The following is a 22056-nucleotide window of genomic DNA, read 5'->3' on the forward strand; positions in this document are numbered from 1 at the left end:
GGAAAGAAAGCTGGATCTAATTCAGAGATCTGTGCATTTTAAAAATCTGACTATGAGAGCTTACCAGCATTATTTTTCTATTTTTTATGTTTTGGAATGAGATTTTGTTAAGTATCATCTGGCAATATATCACATGAACATTGGCTCTGCTTTACAAAGAGAACCATTGTTTCTTCAGCTAACTGCTCTGAATTCCAAAACACATCTTTTAAATCTTCAGTGCAGATGGTATTTAAATCTCGGCACCAAACCCCTTCTTACCCTTGGCTCATGGATAATCGTTGTTTTGTAATAGCCAAATACAGTAGTTGCATTGTCATGTTAGTAGGGGAGAGCAAGAGCAGTATTTATGGTTTTGACATTACTGCCACACCTGTTTATGACAGCATACTGAACAACAGGAAAATAATTATTTATTATATAGTAGTAGTGAAAGTACCAGTATGATGCAGTGGATAAAATACTGAGAAAATGTGACATTCAATTATTGATCCTGGACAAATCACTATTTTTTAGAATAACACATAAGTTACAGTTTCCAATATTTTTGTCAAGGCTCCTGTACCTCCAAACAACTGCTTACAGTGAATGGCTAGCTCCTTTGCTCATCACTTCATTTCCATGCTAAGAAAAGGTTTATCTACAAGATGTCTGCCAGATCCAGTAGTTTTGTCAGTACACAGGAGATGTACCACCAAAAGCTGGCCAACCTGAATTATTTAATCATGTTAGGATATATGCCTGTTGAAAAGTTCTAGACAGTGGGAGCCAAGAATGATAAAGGATGAAACAAAATACCATAATACAAAAAATGCCATTCTGCACAAACTGAAAGGTGCTTAAGTAATCCCTTCAGCTGTTACTGTTTAAAAAATGTTTCTCTTGAGAGTATTCTAGCTGAGTTTGTATATATTGCTTAATTTGTTTTATATATATATAATCTGTTGGAAAAAGTGCCACAATTTTTGGAGATTAGCGCACCAGCTTTCATTCCCATGCTAGACATGGGATGTAAACTCACAGGAATGGATTGTATCGTACAGTTCCATCACTGGGCAGTACTCATCCCGTACCCAATCCAGGCGTCTCCTGAACTTTTTAACAAATGGGATTTTCCTGTTCTTTAAAAGGTTCGGGATAAGCCTGGGTCAGGTACGGGATGAGTACTGCCCAAGGATGGAACTGTGCAATACAATCCGGCCCTGTGAGTTTACATCCTGCACTTAGCGCAGGAATGAAAGCAAGTGTGCTAATCTCCTTTGACATGTGTAATTACATCAAGCAAATGCGAGGAGTAAAGTGCTGTGTTAAGAAAATTAAGTATAAATCATGAAGATCCCAGTTCAAATCTCCTTTTTGTCATGAACAAATCAGATTGCCTTAACAAAGGTTGCCACCTTTTCACACTGCTCCTGCAAGTTGTGGCTTGATCGGCAGAAAGTAGCAGGAGGAGCTCTTCAATAAGCTGAGATAACAAATGAATTCACCAGCTAATTGCTCCATATCAAGCTGCCATTAAATGGAGACTTAGGGAAACTGATAGGAATTTTGTCTGCCCTATGGAGAGAATATATACTTTTATTTACTGGGTTTATACTCTATCTCTCCCAAAAAGGGTCTCAGGACTGACAATATGCCTGCCAAAATTTAAAATACTACTAGACAAGGACCAGCCTAAAACAGGGGTAGAAATCATGCAAAGTAGGAGTTGCATACAGTCCTTAGGTTGAACACTGACCCAGTCCAAGCACTCAGTACCTCCGCCAAATGTTGTTTGGTTGAATCTCCCTCTTTTTCAACCTCTCTCTCTCTTTTTTTAAAATGAGAAATAATATTTTAAGTATTGCAAAATGCTTCCCTTGGGAGTCCCCCACCCTCAAACAACATAGCCCACTCCTAAACAGTCCAAAAGGTGACCAGGAATGATGCACCATCACTTTTAGTTGTCCCAAATGTCAGCTCTGAGTCTCTGAATGAGCTGAAAATTGGCTGGTGCAGGCCTCCAGGCTCCAGAATGTGCCCATCCCCAAAAGATCAAATCAAAAAAGGAAAAATGCATTCAAAAGGAAATACAAAGCACTCATTCTTTATAAAGCCCTTTTCACAGCAACCAGTTTGTTGCTTAAATCCTCCCAAAGGGGCAAGGAGGGAACAGACTGGAGTGGCAGAAAGTTCCACAGCTTGGAGTAGTCACTAAGAAGGCCCATTAGACATGTTTTTAGAGGTGCTTCTGGCATGGCAAAGAGAAAAGACACCTTCTAAGATCTCAAAGTGCAGGAAGGATTGTTTAGAAAATACAGCCCTTCAGATAAAGAACCCTCAACAGGTAAAGCACCATTCACATGCTTATTATTATCTTTATCATTAGTATTAGTGCTGCTGCTGTTAGTAGTAGTTATTGATATTGTTATAATTAGTGATTATGTTAGGCTTGAAAGGCTGGCTGGGAGGGCGGAGTCAGGGCATCACATCCAGATTACGCATGGCCTGACTCCCCCCCCCCAGGGCACCATGATGCCGCGTGCTGCTCCACACAGCACCAAAGGAGCACCATATAGCTGCACCGCCACAGCTATGGAGCCCCTTTGAGGGTGCAAAAAGGAGCCGCTTTTTGCGGCTTCTTTTTGCACCCTTGAAAGGCCGGATAGGTCTGGGGCATGAGGTTGCCACGGCCCTGATCTGGCTAGGAAAGGGGCCATCTATTGAGCCTTTTAGTGTGTTAGAATTGCAAATTTTCATGGAGATTGGTTCTGCTAGCCCTTAGCCATATTTTCCCATGACTACATGAATTACAAGAAAGCTCACACCATGAGTTGCCTGCAGAAATGAGCCTTTAGATGCAGCTGCATTACACACATACTACCTTCATTAAAGGACTTCATAGCTGTGGCGGTGCAGCTATATGGTGCTCCTTTGGTGCTGTGTGGAGCAGCACGCGGCATCATGGTGCCCTGGGGGGGAGTAAGGGTATGTGTCATCTGGATGTGATGCCCTTACTCCGCGACCCAGCCAGCCTTTCAAGCCTAACTTGAAAGAGATGACTGCCACCTCCCTTGGATGAAACATAGTAGAAAATAGGTGACGTTGTTGCTGTTGCGTATCTTCAGTTTCCAATTTATGGTGACCTTATCATGGGGAATTGTTGGCTAGATTTGTTCAGAGGAGGTTTGCTTTTTGCCCCTGAAGCTGAGAGAGTGTGACTTGACCAAGCTCATTCAGTGAATTTCCATGGAGGAGGGGGAATTGAATCCTGGTCTCCAGTGTAATAGTCCAATGCTCAATCCACTACAGCATATTGACTCTCAGATGTGCTTTCTGCTTTATTAATCCTTTGTTTCAGGCCAGATCTGCATGTCTGGCTGTTCTATAATCCTTCCTGCAGAAAGAATGTTCTTCCATTTCTTAGATGTATGTTATATGAGACAAGATCAAGACGTTATACGCTCCCTGAAGGATTTGGCTGGCTCACCTTCATAAGCTTGTTTTGGCTGCCTTTAGTTTTGCTCTCTTCTGTTGCTACCAAGCTGACTCCATAATTATAAAAAGCTTCAGTTCCTATCAGCCTTGGCATGCATTCTCTCCTCACTCCTTTCCAAGGGCCTTTCAGCCTATATAGTATTTACTACTAATGGAATGGGAAGCTAAGCCCATTTCTTATAAAACCAGCTACATTTTATGACTTTCTATATGACCTTAAGAAAGGAGCAGAAGTAGAGATCAAAGAGAAAGCAGATTTCTCTTCCTCTGTATATGAAAACATTTACCTTGGACAATCCCAGCCATGCTTTTGTATAAAATATTGTTTCAAAAACCAATAATAACCAAAGTGGATTTTTAAAAAGCACACTTGAATCTTTGACACCCATAAATCATTCCTGAAGAATTTTGCATATATTCCTTTCTGTTTCATAACTTAAACTTTTGCAGGTTGTGGGAGAGTAAAAAACTATTAAGGGCACTTGAAATTCCATCACTTCTTCCCTCTTTGATCACTAACCAGGGAGCCAAAGCACAAACATATAGCTTTGGCCAGAGCTCAGAAAACAAGTTATTATTTGAACGTTAATTCCCAGAATCCCTAGTCAGCATTGCTAGGACTTGAACTGTGTACTACTGTGTACTAAGCATCAGTCCCCATCACCTCCTTTTCCACCATTATGAATTTCCCAGTCTTTTCTCTCAGAGGTGCAAGAGAAGCCACGGTTGCTTTGTCTTTTGTTCCAAGGTTCCAAGGAATGGAGTTCCAAGGAACTCCATTTTGAGACAAATATGCCAAAGCTTTCACTTTAATCAAATGAAGAAAGGTCTTTTGCTTCACTCTCAGTCCCCCCCCCCCCAAGATACTGGTTCACATGAGAAACCAGGGATGAACTTGGGGCTTTTGGTTCTGCCATTGAACTATGTTACCTGGAGAACTGCTGCCCACTCTATAGAATGGGAGGGATGGGACAAATTCCTCCTCTAAAAAGATCTATCAGTTGCCAGAATTAACATCATGCAGCACAGATATAACTTTTACATTCTCTTGTTTCAACCAGGATAAGGCAGCTCTATCCTGTTCCCTCCTTGGAGATATATTCTGTCACTTCATTCACAGTGCTGTGGGTCAAATAGTTTTCCAGGTGATACAGTTCATTGGGAAACTATATATTTGCACACAAGAGGTCTTAGGTTCAATGCATGACTTCTCCAAGTAAGACATCGTGAGGTCACTATACACTACACTATTATAGTGCTATTATAACACTTGAACTGCTTTGGCTGTCTCCTGTGGAATTCTGGGGTTTGTAGCTTAGTGAGGTCTAACAGCTCTCTGGCTGAGAATTCTAAATGCCTCTCCCTAAACAGTTCATATAGCTTGGTGGGCCAAGTGTGCATGTTTACACTGAAGTAAATTTCACTGAGCTGAGTGAGACTTACACCCTTGTCAACATGGCCAAGACTGCAGCCTAAAAAATCTGAGTCTGAATTGCATGGAGGCAATCCTGTCCTACACTCTTGCCCAACAACCATGTTTACACATGTGTTTACATTGCATCAATTGTCAAGCAAACAAAAGACAGGATGCATCATGCAGCAGAAGAAAAGCTGATGCTTGTTAAGTGTGAAAGGATTTTCATCTTTATTTCCCCAAAGTGTGCAATTGATGCTGACATGAGGAAAGAATTCCTGATAACATCAGGAACTCCTGATGGCTATTAGTTTGGACTGCTTTAAAAAGGGGAGATGTCACAAATTCCTGGAAGGTCAATATATCATTGTTATTAATCATCCAGGATCTACAGACTACCTCCAGGATCAGTGGAAGCATGGCTTTAAAAACTAGGCCCTGAAGAACACAAGCTGAGGGTGCTGTTGTGATCACGACTTACTTGTAGGCTTCCCAAGCAGTATTTGGTTGGTAACTTTAGAAGGTAGGATAGATAAGCCTATGATCTGATCCAGAAGAGCTCTTCTTTCCTTCTATTACTTGAGATATGCGATTATGACTAAAAAAGGACAAAGATTTATTTCTGAAGGAGGGAGTTCTCAGTACAGGTTGAGTCTCCCCTATCTGGGATTCTGAAATCTGAAATATTCCAAAACCCAAAACTTTTTATCACCGATGGTTGAGATAGTGACACCTTTGCTTTCTGGTGGTTCAGTGTACACAAACTTTGTTTCATACACAAATGTATGACAGAATTAAAATTAAATTGTATTAAATTTAAAATGAAAAAAAATTACCTTCAGGCTATATATATATATAAGTTGTATATGAAAAATAAATGAATTCTATGTTTAAGACTTGGATCCCTTCTCCAAGATATTTCATTAAATATATGTACAGTGGGCCCTTGCCTTAAGCTGGGACTCTGTTCCGGATTCCCTTCACATAAGGTAAAAGCATGTATGCTCGAGTCCCATTGAATATAATGGGGCTCTTATTCACTGCGCAACCATGAGTGCACCATGGGTGTGTGCACCATTCTCTCTTTTGCTAGGCGGCTTCAGCGTAAACTAAAAGCCACCTATAATGAGCCTGCGTATGGCATGGGCTCACTGTATATGCAAACACATGTATTCCAATATAAAAATAAAATAAAATAAATCTAAAATCCAAAACACTTCTGGTCCCAAGCATTTTGAATAAGAGACACTCAACCTGTATTGTGATGGTCAAAAGTAATGTAGCCTGAGGGCAGGCGAACAACCAATGCATCTGCAGAAACCCAATCCAGTTGTGAATAGCTAACTCTCACATTTGCTCAGGACTGCAAGATATTTGGCAAAGTTTTGATTACATTGTTATAAATAAATAAATAGCCCTGGTGGCGCAGTGGTTAAATGCCTGTGCTGCAGCCATTCATTCAAAACCAGAAGGTTGCGAGTTCAAGACCAGCAAAAGGGCCCAAGCTCGACTCAGGCTTGCACCCTTCCGAGGTCGCTAAAATGAGTACCCAGACTGTTGGGGGCAAATTAGCTTACTTGCTAATTAGCTTACTTGCTGTTCACCGCTATGATCTTTGGAATAGCGGTATATAAATAAAAAAAATTAATTAAATTAAAAAAAACAAGGCTACCTAGAATGTGGAGAGCCAACATGGCATAGTGGTTTCAGTGTTGGACTATGACTCTGCAGAACAAGGATTGATTCTGCTTGGCCATGAAACCCACTGGGTGTCCTTGGGCAAGTCACACACTCTCAGCCTCAGGGGAAGGCAATGACAAACCTCCGCTGAACAAATCTTGGCAAGAAAACCCCATGATAGGGTTGCTGTAGAGACTCCATAAGTCAGGAACGACTTGAAAGCAAACAACAACAATGTTGTTTGTAGAGTTTACTAAAGAACTAACAAACATACTTGTTTCTTCCCCATCAACCCTAACTAGATATTTCAGCATGATCAAGAAGAAAAGTTTAAATATCTAGACTACTAAGTAGAAACTTCTTACAGGAGTTCTATCATGTGCTGTCAGCCTGTGAAATTCCTTAGCGGTGACATATTTACTGCATTCTGCAGAGGTGTTATCATAGGTCAACACTAGCAATCTCCATCTACTGACCCTCCCCTTCTCACAACTGCCCAATTTGTGGTGATTACTCTCGAAAGGCCTGTCATCATTCAAAGGTGGGGGAGATTCTGGCTGGAGCTTTGGAGCTCAGCCACTTTCTCTGTTTGTTATCATTATATTTCTTCATCATATACACCACACAGCAGTTCTGCTGCTTAAAATGGGTGGTTTAAGAATATTAGAGTATGTCTTGGCAGCCATTGTGTTTGTCTGAAGAGAGTATTCAGAGTTTGTTGAAAATAAGGTGGCCACACACATCAGCAAAAGAGGAAATATATCACCAACAAGGAGGATGAAACAGATAAATGATGTTCTTAAAATGTGAACATGCTAACTCATGTGTACTGTTGTTGTTGTTGTTGTGCACCTTCAAATCGATTCTAACTTATGACAACCCACAGGGTGTCCTTGGCAAGATTTGGTCACAGGAAGTTTACCATTGCCTGCCCCTGAGGCCGAGAGTATGTGGCTTGCCCAAGGCCACCTAGTGGCTTTCATGGTGGATTGGGGAATTGAATCCTGGTTTCCAGAGTCATAGTCCAACACTCAAACCACTACACCATGCTGGCTCTCATTTAACTCATATGTATAGAAGTTAGCTGAGCAACTGAGGAGATTCACAGGCCACCTGGTTCCCACTGTATTGAGATGTATTGTAGTTCATATTAGAATTCTTTCTTAATCAACTTATGTGTAAAGATATAGAGTAAGAAAGAATTCTGGTAATGTACATGGACTACAATGCATCTCAGCACAGTGGGAACCAGGTGGCCCATGAGTCTCTTCAATTACTTGTCCAGATGCTAACTACTGAGGGCAATGTCAGGGTCTCCTTTTCTCTCTTCTTTAAAACAGATTTGGACTAGATAACCTTTAAAATAAGGGATGCCTTCAAACCGAGGACTTCCCACATGATCACCCTACTTGTAAGTAATGTGAAAATCTTCATGAACCATATATAGGAATCCTGTTCTTGTTGCTTCTGAAGGCTGCATGTCTGGAGTAATTAGTCAGTGGGTGCTGCCAAAGGTGGGAAGGCCTGAAATCACTGGTAGGTATGGCCTGAGAAAAAGGTGGATTTATCTACCCTTTTGCTTCTATCTCTGTCTGGAATCCTCTTGGTGACATATATGTAACCTAGTGCAATAAGGTATTCGGTATCTCCTTGTGCAAGTCCTTCCTGCTCCACAAGGCAACTTCACAATATTGGTGCCCACATCCATAGTCATTTAGTGGCCCAGGGAGCACTGGGGACAGCCAGTTAGAGGCCAGGCAAGTGTGCAAGGTGCCCAGCCACTTTGGCAACTGGGAGAAAAGAACTTCTATTGCTCTCCTGGACTCCAGCATCACTTTTCCTTTCCCTTTCCCTTTCCCTTCCTTCCTTCTTCTTTTCTTATTTTGCAGCTGGATGCTGGCTGAACACGCTGGCCAAACTTGGCTATGGTCTTCAAATGTCTGTGAGGTGAGGTCTGGTGCTAAGTTGCATTCCATGGAAGACAAAAGCAACAACCCAGTAGAACTGGCTGGTTGACCCCACCAGCAGTCCTGGTGGTGCAGTGGTTAAATGTTGTATTTCTGCCACAGCGTTGTAAGTTAGATCCTAGGGGAGGGCTCCAAGGTCCACTCAGCCTTTCATCCTTTCGTAGGTTGGCAAAATGAGTATCCAGCTTGTTGTGGCAATTGGCATTGTTAACCGCTTAGGGAATGGTAGTTCACTGATAAGCGGTATAGAAATGTACTTGCTATTGCTATTGCTAGTGGGCTGTGGGGAGTGATAAAGTGCTCTGGCCAGAGGTCTGTCAAAGAATGTATGTTGCGCATGGCATAAGTTACTTCTACTTCCAATATATAAAAATATTAGGGAACCATCCCTCCAGCTAACCACAGTAAGTACAAGCAGACTTTGGCCATTTACTCAACAAGGTCTGTGAACGATGAAGGCAACACTTCACTGCATCAACATCTTACTTACCTGTAATTTGCTTTTTGGTCTCCACATCTCGGGTTTGTCGTAACAGCCTCAGCAGGACAGAAATTCCCTTTTGTTCTGACACTTCTAGTTTGTTGTCATTGTCTTCATACACTAAGTTCCTCAAGGCTCCACATGCTGCCCTCTGCACATCCTCATTCTGTACATTCAGAAGTTCTAGCAGCTTGGGAATGCCACCAAGTGAATAAACCTAACAAGGAGAAAGAAAAGGCAGATGGTTGAACTAAGGAAGACATTCCTTAATAGATAGCAAACATGGAGGTCAGCACTAGGCAAGTATGCCAAGGGTTCTAAAGTTAGGAAGTAAATGGGCCCAAGGCAATTACTTTTGATAGAGCAATGTTTTCTCTCAAAGTGTTATCAGCTTTTGTAGGACAAAGCCAATCTCTCCAGATAGGGAGAATTAATGCAGTTCAGTTTAGGAACTATCTTCTCTTGAAAGAAAGAAGAAATGTTAACCTTTCAGAAAGAATAGGATGGGGAGAGGTTTGTTTGCTTTTTAGTAAGAACAAACTTAATTCACATTTCCTGAACAAGTATGTGAACTAGGATGCAATTATACTTGAAGTTCACATTTTTATCTGAAAATTCTGCTGCTGTTGTCCAGTAAAGATGTATAAACTATGGAAAAGAACACAGGAGAAGATTCTTACAAAACTCTCTATATTGGAGAAAAATATATGTAAAAATATAGCTAAATTTTCAGCTAAAAAAATCCTAATGGTAACATCTCTGAAGAAATTTCATTTCAAACATATATTACAGCTTAATATTTTGATTTAAAAAAAATTCTACTTCATTCCACGCCACAAAATCCATCCAACTAATTAAAAAAATAGAGAGGTATGCAACTCTTGGAAAAATCCCAAATTCTGAATGAAATCAGGCTGATTTGGTTTGGACCCTGGGGGAGGTAGGTTTTTTAAAAGTTAGACAGCAGTCTATATGAGAAAACACTACAGCTGAGTGATGGAGTGGGGTGGGGGGAAAATAAACATTGTTCCCTAGCAAGTCTAGATTCTAGTCTAAGCAAAGAATCTCACAGCATTCTCCAATCATAGTCTAGGGAGGATGGGATACTGCACTAGGGATGGAGGTGAAAGGGGCAAAATGGGATATCATCATCATCATCATCATCATCATCACCACCACCACCACCACCACCACCGCCACCATCACCTCTTCCTCACTTTCCCCCCAAAATTGGGACTCAGAGCAGCTTACAATTTAAAAGAACAGTACAATTAAAAACATACATAAGAGAGCATTAAAACAGAATTAACGTATTAAAGTATTAAAACTGCTTGTTAAAAGAATAATACAGAGTTTAAAAAGTTAAAAGCACTTAAAAACAGTACATTATATAGTACACTATAAAACAGTACAATCTCCCCAGCCTGTTCTTTAAAGACTTTCTGTTTTAAAAGCCTGTCTGAATAAAAATATCTTAGCCTGTCGATGGAAGGACAACAAGGAGGGGGCTGTCCTGGCCGCTCTGGGAAGGGAGTTCCAAAGTCTAGGGGCAGCCACTAAGAAGGCCCTCTCTCATGTCCCCACCAATGATGCTTGTAATGGTGGTGTGACTGAGAGAAAGGCCTCTCTTAAAGATCTCAGGACTTGGGCAGACTCATATATAAAGTCTGTCAAATGCCTTAAACCTGAACCATATAGGGCTTTATACTCTATCCAAAAAGAATTCTGACCTCCTCCCAGTGAAATTTTCCCTCTGTCTCCAAATCTCTAGCATTTCAGAGAGTGAAATACAGAAAACCATTAACTCCCAGAATTCTTATATTTGCAAAGAAAAGTCCCAATTCTTTGCTATGTTTGCATTCCCTTGGGACTTGTCTTTTTTCTTTGTATTTCTAAACGGTCAGCTGAATTTTTAAGTTACTGCAATGTTAGAAATTTGGGAACTGAAGGGATTTTTTTTTTTTTTGGATTTGTGGATCTGAATGTCAAAAATTCCATTTGGATTGAGGAGCTGAGTCTAGTTGGATTTGCTCTATCTCATTCCAAAATGATCTTGAGCCTAATTGGTTTTGTTTCAAAGTTAAACTTTCACATTCCGAGACAGTAGTATCCCACTGAATTCTGAGATTGTACACAAAGGCCATGATAAGGGCATAACCAACATGACATATTTATCAGCTCCAGAGCTGTTTGGCTGAGAAAACGCTTGGCTGATTGATCCCTTAGTGTGATCTTATCTTCAAGAAAGACTTTGATGCTGTTCGGTGGAAGCTAGTGAGAAATGGGCTGCAAAATCTTTCAACTAAACCTTTGAAAAACTAAACCTAATGAGTGAAGGCTATATACAATTAACTGGCTGAATTCTGTCAACTGGCAAGTCTCAAACAAACAGGAACAAAACATAGAGGGGTGGTTGGGAATCACCTTTCCTAATGTTTGCTCCCTAAGTATTTGTAGAAATAGATTTGCCAGCAATACTGGCATACCATTACGGTAACAACAAATAATTAATGTCACATTTATGGCACACTAGTGTTTTTCTTGGGTTGCTCGTTGTATAATAGTACTGGGCTGGGCTTATAAAGTCTATAAAACTGTAGCTTTAAAAAATAAACTCACCAAAAGTAGAAAAGTGACATTGCTCTTGCCAAAAACCCTAAAAAAATTGTCCTAGATGCTACCCAGTTTTGTAAGTAGCTTCTTCATGAATAGGAATATAGTAATGAAAAGACATTTTGGCTCAGACTACCATAATGTGATAGGTTCAGAGCAGAACCAACCATCATTTTATAACCATAAGTGCACACATGAAACTTTCCACTAGCTTTCCTGTTATTTCTGGCCTAGTCCACAAAACAGTGAGTGCTAAATTCTCTCCTGTTTTTTTCAAGACCAAAATGAAATGTAAGCTATATGGCCTTTCAGATGCTATTGTACTGCAACTCTCATCTTCCCTGAGCCTCAAGTTATACTAGCTGGGTCTAATAGGATCTGTGGTCCAACAATACTCAGAGAACCATACATTCCTCATATTCTGATTCACAGCACTACTCTTCAGCTGGTTGTTATAGCTGACAATTGAATTATGCCCCACCAAACTCAGTCTGCATCTGCACTGCAGTAATAATGCATCTAGCACTGCTTCTACTGCCATGGCTATAAAATTCTGGAATTTGTACTTTTGAGAAATATTTAGCCTTCTCTGTCAGACTGCTATGGTGCCACAACAAACTACAAATCCCAGGAGTCTGTAGCACTGAGCTATGGCAGTTAAAGAGGTGTCAAACTGCATTATTTCTGCAGTGCAGATCTAGCCTCTGATGAATTACATTAGTAGTTGGCGTTTTGGTTTTGTATTTTGGGAGGTGGGGAAATATCTTTTATTTTTTGAAAGATGGAAACAAAGAGATACAGAGATATGGAACAGATGAAAAAGGGAAATGGATGCAACAGCCAGAGAGAAGGAATGTATGTGTGAAAAACAACCAACACAGATGGTTGAGATAAAAGTAAGAATGGGTCCATCGCTCTGTATTATAAACAATGGTACTGTCTGAAAGATGAAGACTAGTGCTGTATGGATATAGCTTCTGGTTTTGTTGTTTTAATTTTGTTAGCAATAGAGAGAGGCATTTTACAACTGCAGGTATGTTGAGAAAACAAGACCTTCACTTAGAAATAAATTAGAGTAAATGGTCTGTGTACAGCCAACCGTTTTCAGATTAGGCAAAGCATGTTCTGAGCAAAAATTGCTGATTAAATTTTTTTTACAGGGACAAGAATTTGTTTTGGAGAGATTGTTTTGGGAACAGTTTATTACGTTCAGCATTTCCCTATCTTGAACAACAGCACAATCAGTAATTGAGATATGGAAGTGGTTAGACTGCTGTCTAAAATCAAGATGTCCTTATACAAACAGCTTCATCATACTATTTTTGCACCTAAATATAGAAGGGAACAACAGACAGAGAATCATGGGAGCTGGAAGTGTCTCCAAAGATTTTCCATTTTAAGTCTCTATAGTGTGGACATGTTGCTTGCAAACGAACAGGACTGGTATATTACTATTATAGCCAGAATAAGAAAGTTGTCTCAGATGGTGGATATAGCATTCCTTGGCCATTCATGTATGTTAATGGTGAAGTTTTGTGTGCCCCATGACCTGTCCTGAATCCTGAACTACCCTGTTATCCTCATGTTAAGAAGAACTCTCCCTTCTACTATGGAGAAGGGTTCTACTATGGTGTCAAATTTAATGACCATAGTTCATTTCTGCATGGACTACTGGAGACTGCGAGGCTGGTTGGATCTTGTCCTTTCCCTCGAGCAGCAAAATGTCTTACACTGACCTTGCAAATAAACATTATACCATTACACTTGTTAGAGGAACAGTTTTAGCAACAGCCATCCCTTTATCATTCACCAACACCCTATTTCACATACCAAGAACTTACTTCATGCATGAAGTTAAAAAAAATGCACTGTTTCCAGAAACACATGGCATAATAAATGTCACACAGATGGAACAAGAAACTTGGGCTGTAGATACTCTGTTGGCCATAGGCCTTGGAGGAAAAGGGGATAGTCTATCCACTTGCCCATCTGCTGCCTTCCCATTTCCACAGATAGATTTGATGGGCAAAGTTAGAGGATGGAAATAAGGCCTGATCCATGTTTTGTTCCATATTGAATAGAATTCTTGTGAATTATTTAGTATTGTATATGTATGTACTGTATATACCTGACTATAAATCAACCTCATATATAAGTCAAGGGCAAGTTTTGGGGCTAAAGTATGGATTTTGATATGACCCGTGGATAAGTCGAGGGTAAAATTTAGGGGCATGTTATGAAGGATATAAAGGATGAAGTAAAGGAAAACAATGCCAAGAAACTTAGAAAATTCCAGTAAGCATAACTATTTGTGCACATACTAAAGGCTGTATGGATGAAAGAGTAGAAGGGGGTCAGTGCTTTCAGGGCAGATTAAACTCTTGCCTTTCACTATATATGCACATTAAAATACAGTACTTACATTGACCCATGAATAAGCTGACTCAGGTTTCTTGGATCAATTTTTTAACCTAAATTTCTAGACTTATATATGATTATATACAGTAACCTTAAATGTGTGGTTTTTTTTTTCTAAATTTTGAAATTTAATTTGTTACTATTATTTATGTTTATTTCCAATATAGCCTCTGAAAAAGGCTATTCAGTATTATAAGGGCTGAAACGTGTTGGGTTCATTACAAAACAAGATAATCATAAAAACTGTTTATTGGAAGGCACATATTAAGGTCAACAAGCAGAAGAGTTTGCAAACAAGAGTCTTGGAGAACATAAATGTTCACACCAACTTTGCACCACTTTTGTAACATTTTATTGCTCCCAATAAAGGCATTATACAACTTTGCATTCAGGCCTTAAAGCAACTGTACTTTCTGCTTGATGGGGTGTGTATGTGTGCACGCGCGTATATCCAGGCAGTGGCAATACACTGTGGGAGACAAGTATTAATACATAGCCATTGATCCCAATCTCTAGATACAACTGGATTGACTGCTTCTGAATGACAACTTTGTTATCTAAAGTCTGTTCCTATATTTTCTTCAAAAAGGTATGCTTAATTAAAAGATATATAAGCTGTCTTTTAAGGCAAACCCCTAAGGCAGAATGCAAAATGTATAGAATGTTCAGAATTTAAGGAATATACACATTTACAGAATTTAAAACCACAGGACACAATAACCAAAATCAATAAAAAAATCTAAAGGAAAAATTTAAACAAGACAGCACACCAAAGTCCTAATATGAGTCTAGGCAAAGGCAAAGTGGTAATTTTTAGGACTCTTAAGAAGACCTGTGATAATGGGTCTAACATCCATCAGTTGGAACAGTTCCATAGCTAAGGAGACACATCCAAAAAAGCTCAATCCTTTGGCCCTACCAGCTTAATTGCTTTGACAGGTTGGCCTCCAACACTTATCTCAGAGTACAGACAAGGCAGTAAAGTTGAAGGCAATCATTCAAGTAACCTAGACCCAAAATGTTTAGAACTTTAAAAACCAATACCAACCCTTTACATTGGGCTCAGTATATTTCAATTAACATCACAGAGAATTTGATCAAGCATGTCTCTCCACTGTTGCTATCTCTAAGTTGCATTCCGATTACAGATGCAATGTTTCACCTCTGCAAGATCATACAAAAATATAAATAAAAACAGTTACTTACTCTCCTTCTTGCTTCTGCTCTTTGGAAGCTCTCATGCTGTATATAAACAATTGCTGCAAGCACTCGAGGAGATGAGGCATTTTCAGTTTGTAGTATATTTACTGCACGTTCCAGAGTCATCTCTCCTTCTTGATTCCTGAATGATTAAACATGAAAACATGGTAAACTAAAGAGTATCATTGGAACCAATGCCTGTATTTTGTCAAACTGTGAATAGCTCTCAACTGTGTGTGTGTATATGTGCCTTCAAGTCACCTGTCAACTAATGGTGACCCCATGGATTTCATAGGGTTTTCTTAGACAAGGAATATTCAGAGGTGGTTTTGCCAATTCCTTCTTCTGAAATCTAGTTTACAGTACCTGGTATTCATTGGCAGTCTCCTAGCCAAGTACTAAGAGCTGACCCTGTTAAACCTCCAAGACCAGACAGGATTTGGTACCTTTAGGGTATTTTAGGGTAAAGTTTTCAAATTGCTAACTGTGTATGCATGTGCCTTAAAATCGCCTGCCAACATACTATGAATTTTGTAGAATTTTGTCAGACAAACAATACTCAGAGGTGTTTTACCATTGCCTTCCTTGGAAATATAGCCTACAGCACCTGGTATTTGTTGTTGGTCTCCTATCCAAGTTGTAACCAGACCCTGGCTGAAAACAAAGAGCTTATACTTTGGCAAAGCAGAGCTTATTTTATTGATGCAGGTTCTCCTCATTTTTAAGATATATGGAGATATATGGGAACACTGGTGGTTCTCTGTTTTCGAATTTATATCTATACAGTTCTAGTGACAAAAATATGAGGTATCAGTAACAGCTTTCAATCTGTTTCGATCTTGCTTCAGTTTATTTAGCTGTTTCCAACAATATAATTATAAGTCATATGAAAAGATAAACATGTCATTGACATGACTAACCCAAAAAGTGCAGGAATATTTTATAATTAATATCTAGATGACACAGTTTTCATTTAGTGATCAGAACCGATTCTCTACATCATTCTTAAATCAAGAAACATTTTAGCATTTATCTATGCAAAAAGGTAACATAAAATTATTTCAGATCACATTTACAGTGGTGTGATTCTTATCAGACAGTAAATGAAGAGCCGTGGAACCTTTGAGTGATTCCTGTCTTAACAACAGGTTTCCTGTCTTGAATGATTCCTGTCTTAACAAGAGCTTTTTCAGATGCTGACAAGACATTTGATTGGGTAAAATGTAACTTTCTATACAGAGTATTGGAGAGACTTGAGCTTGAAGTTTCCTTTTTAAGCTGTATTAAAGCTACATAAGAACCATGTATCATATTTTCGATCAATAACTGGAATTCTCAATTCTTTCATATAACTAGATGAGCCAATCAAGGTTGTCCAATCTCCTCTAATTTTATTTATTTCATCAAAGCTTTAGCAGTTACAATTCATTCATCCAGAGTGATATCTGGCATTAAAAGTGATTCCACTAATTTTAGAACTGGTTTGTATATTGATGGTATTACACTTCCTGTAACAAATGCCCTGGTGCACCTCCACAAATCTGTAGCGGCTTTTGGAAATGCAGTGGAAGATACTATCCTGCTTCAAAATCTGATTCAACTACACTCATCCCTCCACATTTGCGGATTTGATTATTCATGGATGTTATTAATATGTTCTCTCTGGGACTATCTAGGTACCCCAGCTCAATTCTATGGTCAACTTTAACCAAAGGTCACACTGAAGGACCCAGAGATTCCTAGAGAGGTGTTCTCTCGAGTAAAAACATATTGTTTTTTTTATTTGCAGATTTTACACATTCACAGAGGCCCTGTGCCCCTAATCCCAGTGAATGTGGAGGGACCACTGTACTCTTCTAGATGGTTTCTGTATGTGGAATGGCAAAAAGGGGGTGGGTGGGCATCCATCTGTTCCTTTTTTCTCAGGCAGCAAAATGTTAAAGCACATGACTTTGAAGCACTTTTGTTCCCTTCTAGGGAACAATGCACGGGAGAGGGTGGTAAAAACATCCCTTCTGACAAACAGATTATTCCATCTTGGCAAAAGGGACACTTTTATGACCCTCCCTCACACTTTTACAACTGGAAGAACACGAAAGTGCTTCTGTATCACATGGAGACAGAAAGAGAAGTGCACTTCTCTCCATTTGCCTACCAGGTTTGTTTTTAATGTGATAGGGCTCTCAGTCTTCTCAGCAGTATTGGGCATAAAATAAAATTCAGCTACCACTCTGTCAGCTTCTCTACACAGAAACGGGAGTGACAGTGCTCTCGTTCACTTCAGGCAGCATGATGTCTTGGGCCTGTCTTGTGTATAACCAAACAGGATGAAGAAGCTAATCCATACACTGAACTAAATGACTGTATGAAAGTTGAATATTGAAAACTGATGATGTAAGAATATCCTTCACTACACGTGGAGGTAGCAGGCCAACTCGGGGAAGGCTATGTGTTACATTACTCTTTCCTCAAATATTTTGCTGTCACCTCCCAGAATTTCCCACCTGAGGCTATTGTGACACCTTGCAAAATGATAGAGCCAGTCCTTGAAGGGACATGCAAAAAATGAACCTTATTTCAAACTAGAAAAATCTTTTCAGTTCTATCCTATTTCTTATTCCTATACCTTTTGAGAAACAATAAAAACCAACATGTCAGCTGCTTCTATATATACTGATTCCCCTGGAAACACTATGATTTAGCAAACTGTACAGTCACCTGGATAATTCAGCTGTTTTGTTCAATCCTCACCAAATGTAGCTGCTTTTACAGAACTTGTCTTGGCCTGACATTGTGAATAACTTTGTTCTGCCCCCCTTGAAACTATATACATTAACAGCTGCAAACTTAAATCCTGAGTATGCAAAATCATGAGTTAAACTCAGTGGAATGGAGCAGGAATTCCAGAAATGAGCTAGCCAAAAGATCACTGTGAAAACAATACATTCAGTAGCAAATTGCTGTAGAAATAAAACTACTTTTCTGCATTTTGGTAGACAACATACGACTCTATGCAGCTGAGAAAAAAAGAACTGTACTGTAGTTAAAGACTTCCATACCTTGGATCAAACATTGATCAGAATGGAGTCTGCAGTCAAGAAATAAGAAGAAGGCTAGTAATGGGCAGGGCAGCTATGAAAGAGCTAGACAAGATCCTAAAGTGCAAAGATATACAACTAAGCACTAAAGTTGGAATCATCCAAGCCATTATATTTCTCATCAACATATACAGATGTGAGAGAGAGCTGGACAGTGAAAAAAGCTGACAGAAAAAAACCTGAATGGAGATGTAGTGCTGGAGAAGAGTGCTGAGGATACTACAAACTCAATAAGAAGAAAAGGTGTCTTTTGTCCAAGCCCCAAACACCAAATCCAATGGCCACTATTTATTCCCAGCTTTTCGTGAAGATCTGAATTGTGTGATCACCCCACACCACACACAATGTCCCACATCTGCATAAAGAAAAGGACAAACAATTTTTGGCAACAAAGGTGCACACGAGAAGTATCACACAATTTGTATCACACAATTATTTAATGGAATTCACACTTCAAAAACCATTTTAGTATGTAACAATGAACATGTGGACAAATATTTAGATGTAGAATCCTCTGGAAGAACAGCGGAATATAAATACAAGGTACAATCAAAATAAAAATGATCCTATCTATCCATCTATCTATCTATCTATCTATCTATCTATCTATCTATCTATCTATCTATCTATCTATCGTAGAGTCATCTTAAGTCAGAAATTACTTGAAGACACACAACAACTATAACCCAAAACCTATCTATATGCCCTGGTAATAACAGTATGCAGATAAAACTTACCCAGGCTGGGATCCAGTAATGACTATCCTCTCTGGCTCTATGAAACCATTTCCACCTGCCGCTGCCATAGCTGCTGTCATTGCCATCCTCTTCCCACTTGCCTCTGCAGTAGCACTGGAGACTGAAGTTGGTTGAGGGGCTTCCTTTGTGCCCTGTGATCTGAAAGTACTCTGGTGCCAGCTGGACCTGAGAGACTGCCTGTGCTGAGATCCAGATTGGGAAGCAATGGGGTTTCGGACTTGACCCATGGCAGAAGCAGATGTCTGGTAGCTCTCTTTCTCCAAAAGGTTGTTCATGCTCCGACTGTTGCCAATTCGCTGATAGATTGCCCCTCTTGGGCTGTTAGGGGCACTGTCAACCACAGTTTCATTAGGAGGCCCAATGTAGAAATGTCTTTGAGTGCCATACCCTCTGTTTGGAGCACTATGGCTTGTGTAGCCAATGATCTCAGAGCGAGCATATCTCGGAGGCATGACACTGGATCTCTTGCTTTCTCCATGCCTTATGGTCAGCCCCCTGTTGTACTGGTAGTCATTTTGGAAGAAAGCCAGCTTGTCAAGACTGCCATTGGGAGAAACCTCTAATCTCTTCAAGGGCTGCCTTTGAGACTTCTCTTCTATGGTCCTGTATGAATTATATGGAAGGATTCTAGGCCCCCAGCCATTTTCATAACTACTTTGGGAACCTATCTGTTAGACAAAAAATAAGAACAAAACAGATAGAATTAATACAGTGAATGAGAAGAACATCAGAAGGAGGCAACAATGGATGTGTATGGTATATTTTCCAGAACATTTTCTACAGCAGTGTATTACATATTTAGAAATGTATTTTTTTATAAAATTAATAATCAACCTAATGATGCAATGTGTAGATATACTACAAATCAAACTGACCAGTTGGAAAAGAATGAATATAAAGCATTCCTTCCCAGGTGAAGGAAGGACATATATTTATTTTAACAGCATTTCAGACACACTCAGAGTATGTTCACTATCTGAAGTGTTTTCATTCCCTCCTCTTGTTTAAGATATAAGCATGTATGGAATGTTTATGCTATACCGTTGTCATGTCTTAAAGTATTTAGAATAGAGGTAGGCAACTATGGTGGGGGTGCAGATCACTTGCCTGGTGGGCTACACCGTCATGTTTTGGCACACTGGAAATGATGTAGTCACTTCCAGCTGCTCTTTAGGCCAATTTGAGGGTTTTGAGGACTTTCCCCCAGGTTTCTGGGGTAGAGTAGAGGAATGAGTCTGGATGGTTTATGGTGCTTCAGAGGGCACATTTGGAGGTCTCAAGAGCTGCAGCCCATACTTTGAACATGCTTGATTTAGAAGAATTCTATTAAAAACAATGTTGAATTATAGTTTTAATGTAACATTGAAGTCAGACTGACACTTCACTGGTATTTATTTTTCTAATCAAATATTTCATTCCAATTATTTGTGGATGCTGAAAAAATTGGAGATATTCACACAGCACCTAAAATATATGGTCAGAATCAAACACTATCCTTCTGCTGATGTCCTGTAATTAGAAATGACATGGGATGAATCCTCCTCTCCTCTCACAGCTGCTGCACACCCAGAATGGGACCTTCTCCTTCTGTACTCTCCTTCCCAGCCCTCTACACCATCCAGAAATCTGCTCTGGATGCCAGGTATCTGGAGCAAATCTGAGAGAGCTGGGGATGCTGAGATATTGTTGGATACGGGGCAAAATTGAACTGTTTCCATCAACTGAAAGTCAATGTTAAATCTTGGACAAAACGATACAGGTTTAAACAGTATTCCCTTACTAAGTACCTTAAAGAAACACACCATATCGAGCCTCCCATCTTTTTAGGTCAGCAGAAAGTGTTCCTATTCAACATTTCCCTGGCCACCCAGAATGCAGTGGTGAAAGGGACATTTGTACACTATCTCATCTTTGATTCAGCTCTCTGTTTTAAGAAGAGGTTGGGGCAGGGTTTATATTAAGTCTTGTTTGCAAACTGTTTGCCGTGCATGGAGCAACCAAGATTGCACTCACTGAAATGATCAAGGGGGAAATTAAAACAATTAGCAGGAGAGGGGGAAGCTATGACCTAGGATAGGGGTTCATTGTATTTCCACATCTGCTTATTTGTTCAGAGTTTTTGAACAAATTTGTAACACATCCCATTAATACAATAAAAGAAAGGGGGGGAAATGCTCCACTCCTTTTTACCAATGCTATTTGCCACCTTTAAGGAGAAAAGGGTAATAGCTGTAATAAAGAAGTGAAAATATGGGGATGGGGAGAGAAATACAGATAGATTTTCTTTGATATACAAGGCTGAGGTCTTGATTTGAGTCTGGAAGCTCAAAAAGAATACAATTGACACAATACTGGTCGAACATGTTCCCATCTTCTCAGGGCAGAAAACACCTTGGGCTATTTGAAGGGCAGCCCTGCAGAAAGGACTAGTTGAACTAGTTTGTGTGCCTGCTTATGTTAGTGGCAAGGTTCTCCAAGGTATGCGAGTATCCTGAACAGATGTTAAATGTCTGTGCTCTCCCTGTGTACTAGGTCCCACACCAAGATTTTCACTATTTCTACTGTTTCCTGCTTCCTGGGATTTGTGTCGTATTTCCTTTGCCTCTTATTCCCCAAATGATGTCTATACTTACAAAACTCACCTGCATAGACATGTATATGTGTTGTTTTAAATGTAACTGCTTCAGTTTGTGTGGTCCAGGACAGGGAAGGATTAAGTCAAGAAGCCCTTACTGGCCAAGTCTATCATCCCACATTGAAAGGAACTGAAGAATGGGACCTAGTTAACTACATTACCAGGGAGATAAGAAATTCTGAATTATGGGACATGAGTGAATACCCCCAGGTTAAGGTTATGTCTCTCCTAGTGTGATACCCTGCAAACAATGCCTTATGGCCAAAGAAATCATACTAATGGGGAAGGCCACCTTTTTTTTGGGGGGGGGGGACA

The 22056-nt window shown here is 39.8% G+C and overlaps 1 protein-coding gene across 1 annotated transcript in view; it reads right to left on the minus strand.

Moving 5' to 3' along the window:
• The window catches only part of PKP2 (plakophilin 2), a 79495-nt gene that overhangs the window by 31207 nt on the left and 26232 nt on the right, over nucleotides 1–22056 (minus strand). Inside the window, exons 3-5 of the mRNA XM_089526605.1 lie at nucleotides 19086–19774; nucleotides 15257–15392; nucleotides 9029–9236 (exon numbers count right to left, since the gene is read on the minus strand). Coding sequence (XP_089382731.1) covers nucleotides 9029–9236; nucleotides 15257–15392; nucleotides 19086–19774 — 1033 coding nt within the window. The remainder of the gene's footprint in view (nucleotides 1–9028; nucleotides 9237–15256; nucleotides 15393–19085; nucleotides 19775–22056) is intronic.

Source organism: Sceloporus occidentalis, unplaced genomic scaffold, assembly GCF_023333645.1.
Source record: "Sceloporus occidentalis isolate IW3139 unplaced genomic scaffold, rSceOcc1.0.p SCAF_5, whole genome shotgun sequence".
In the NCBI taxonomy this organism is placed as follows: Eukaryota; Metazoa; Chordata; class Lepidosauria; order Squamata; family Phrynosomatidae; genus Sceloporus; species Sceloporus occidentalis.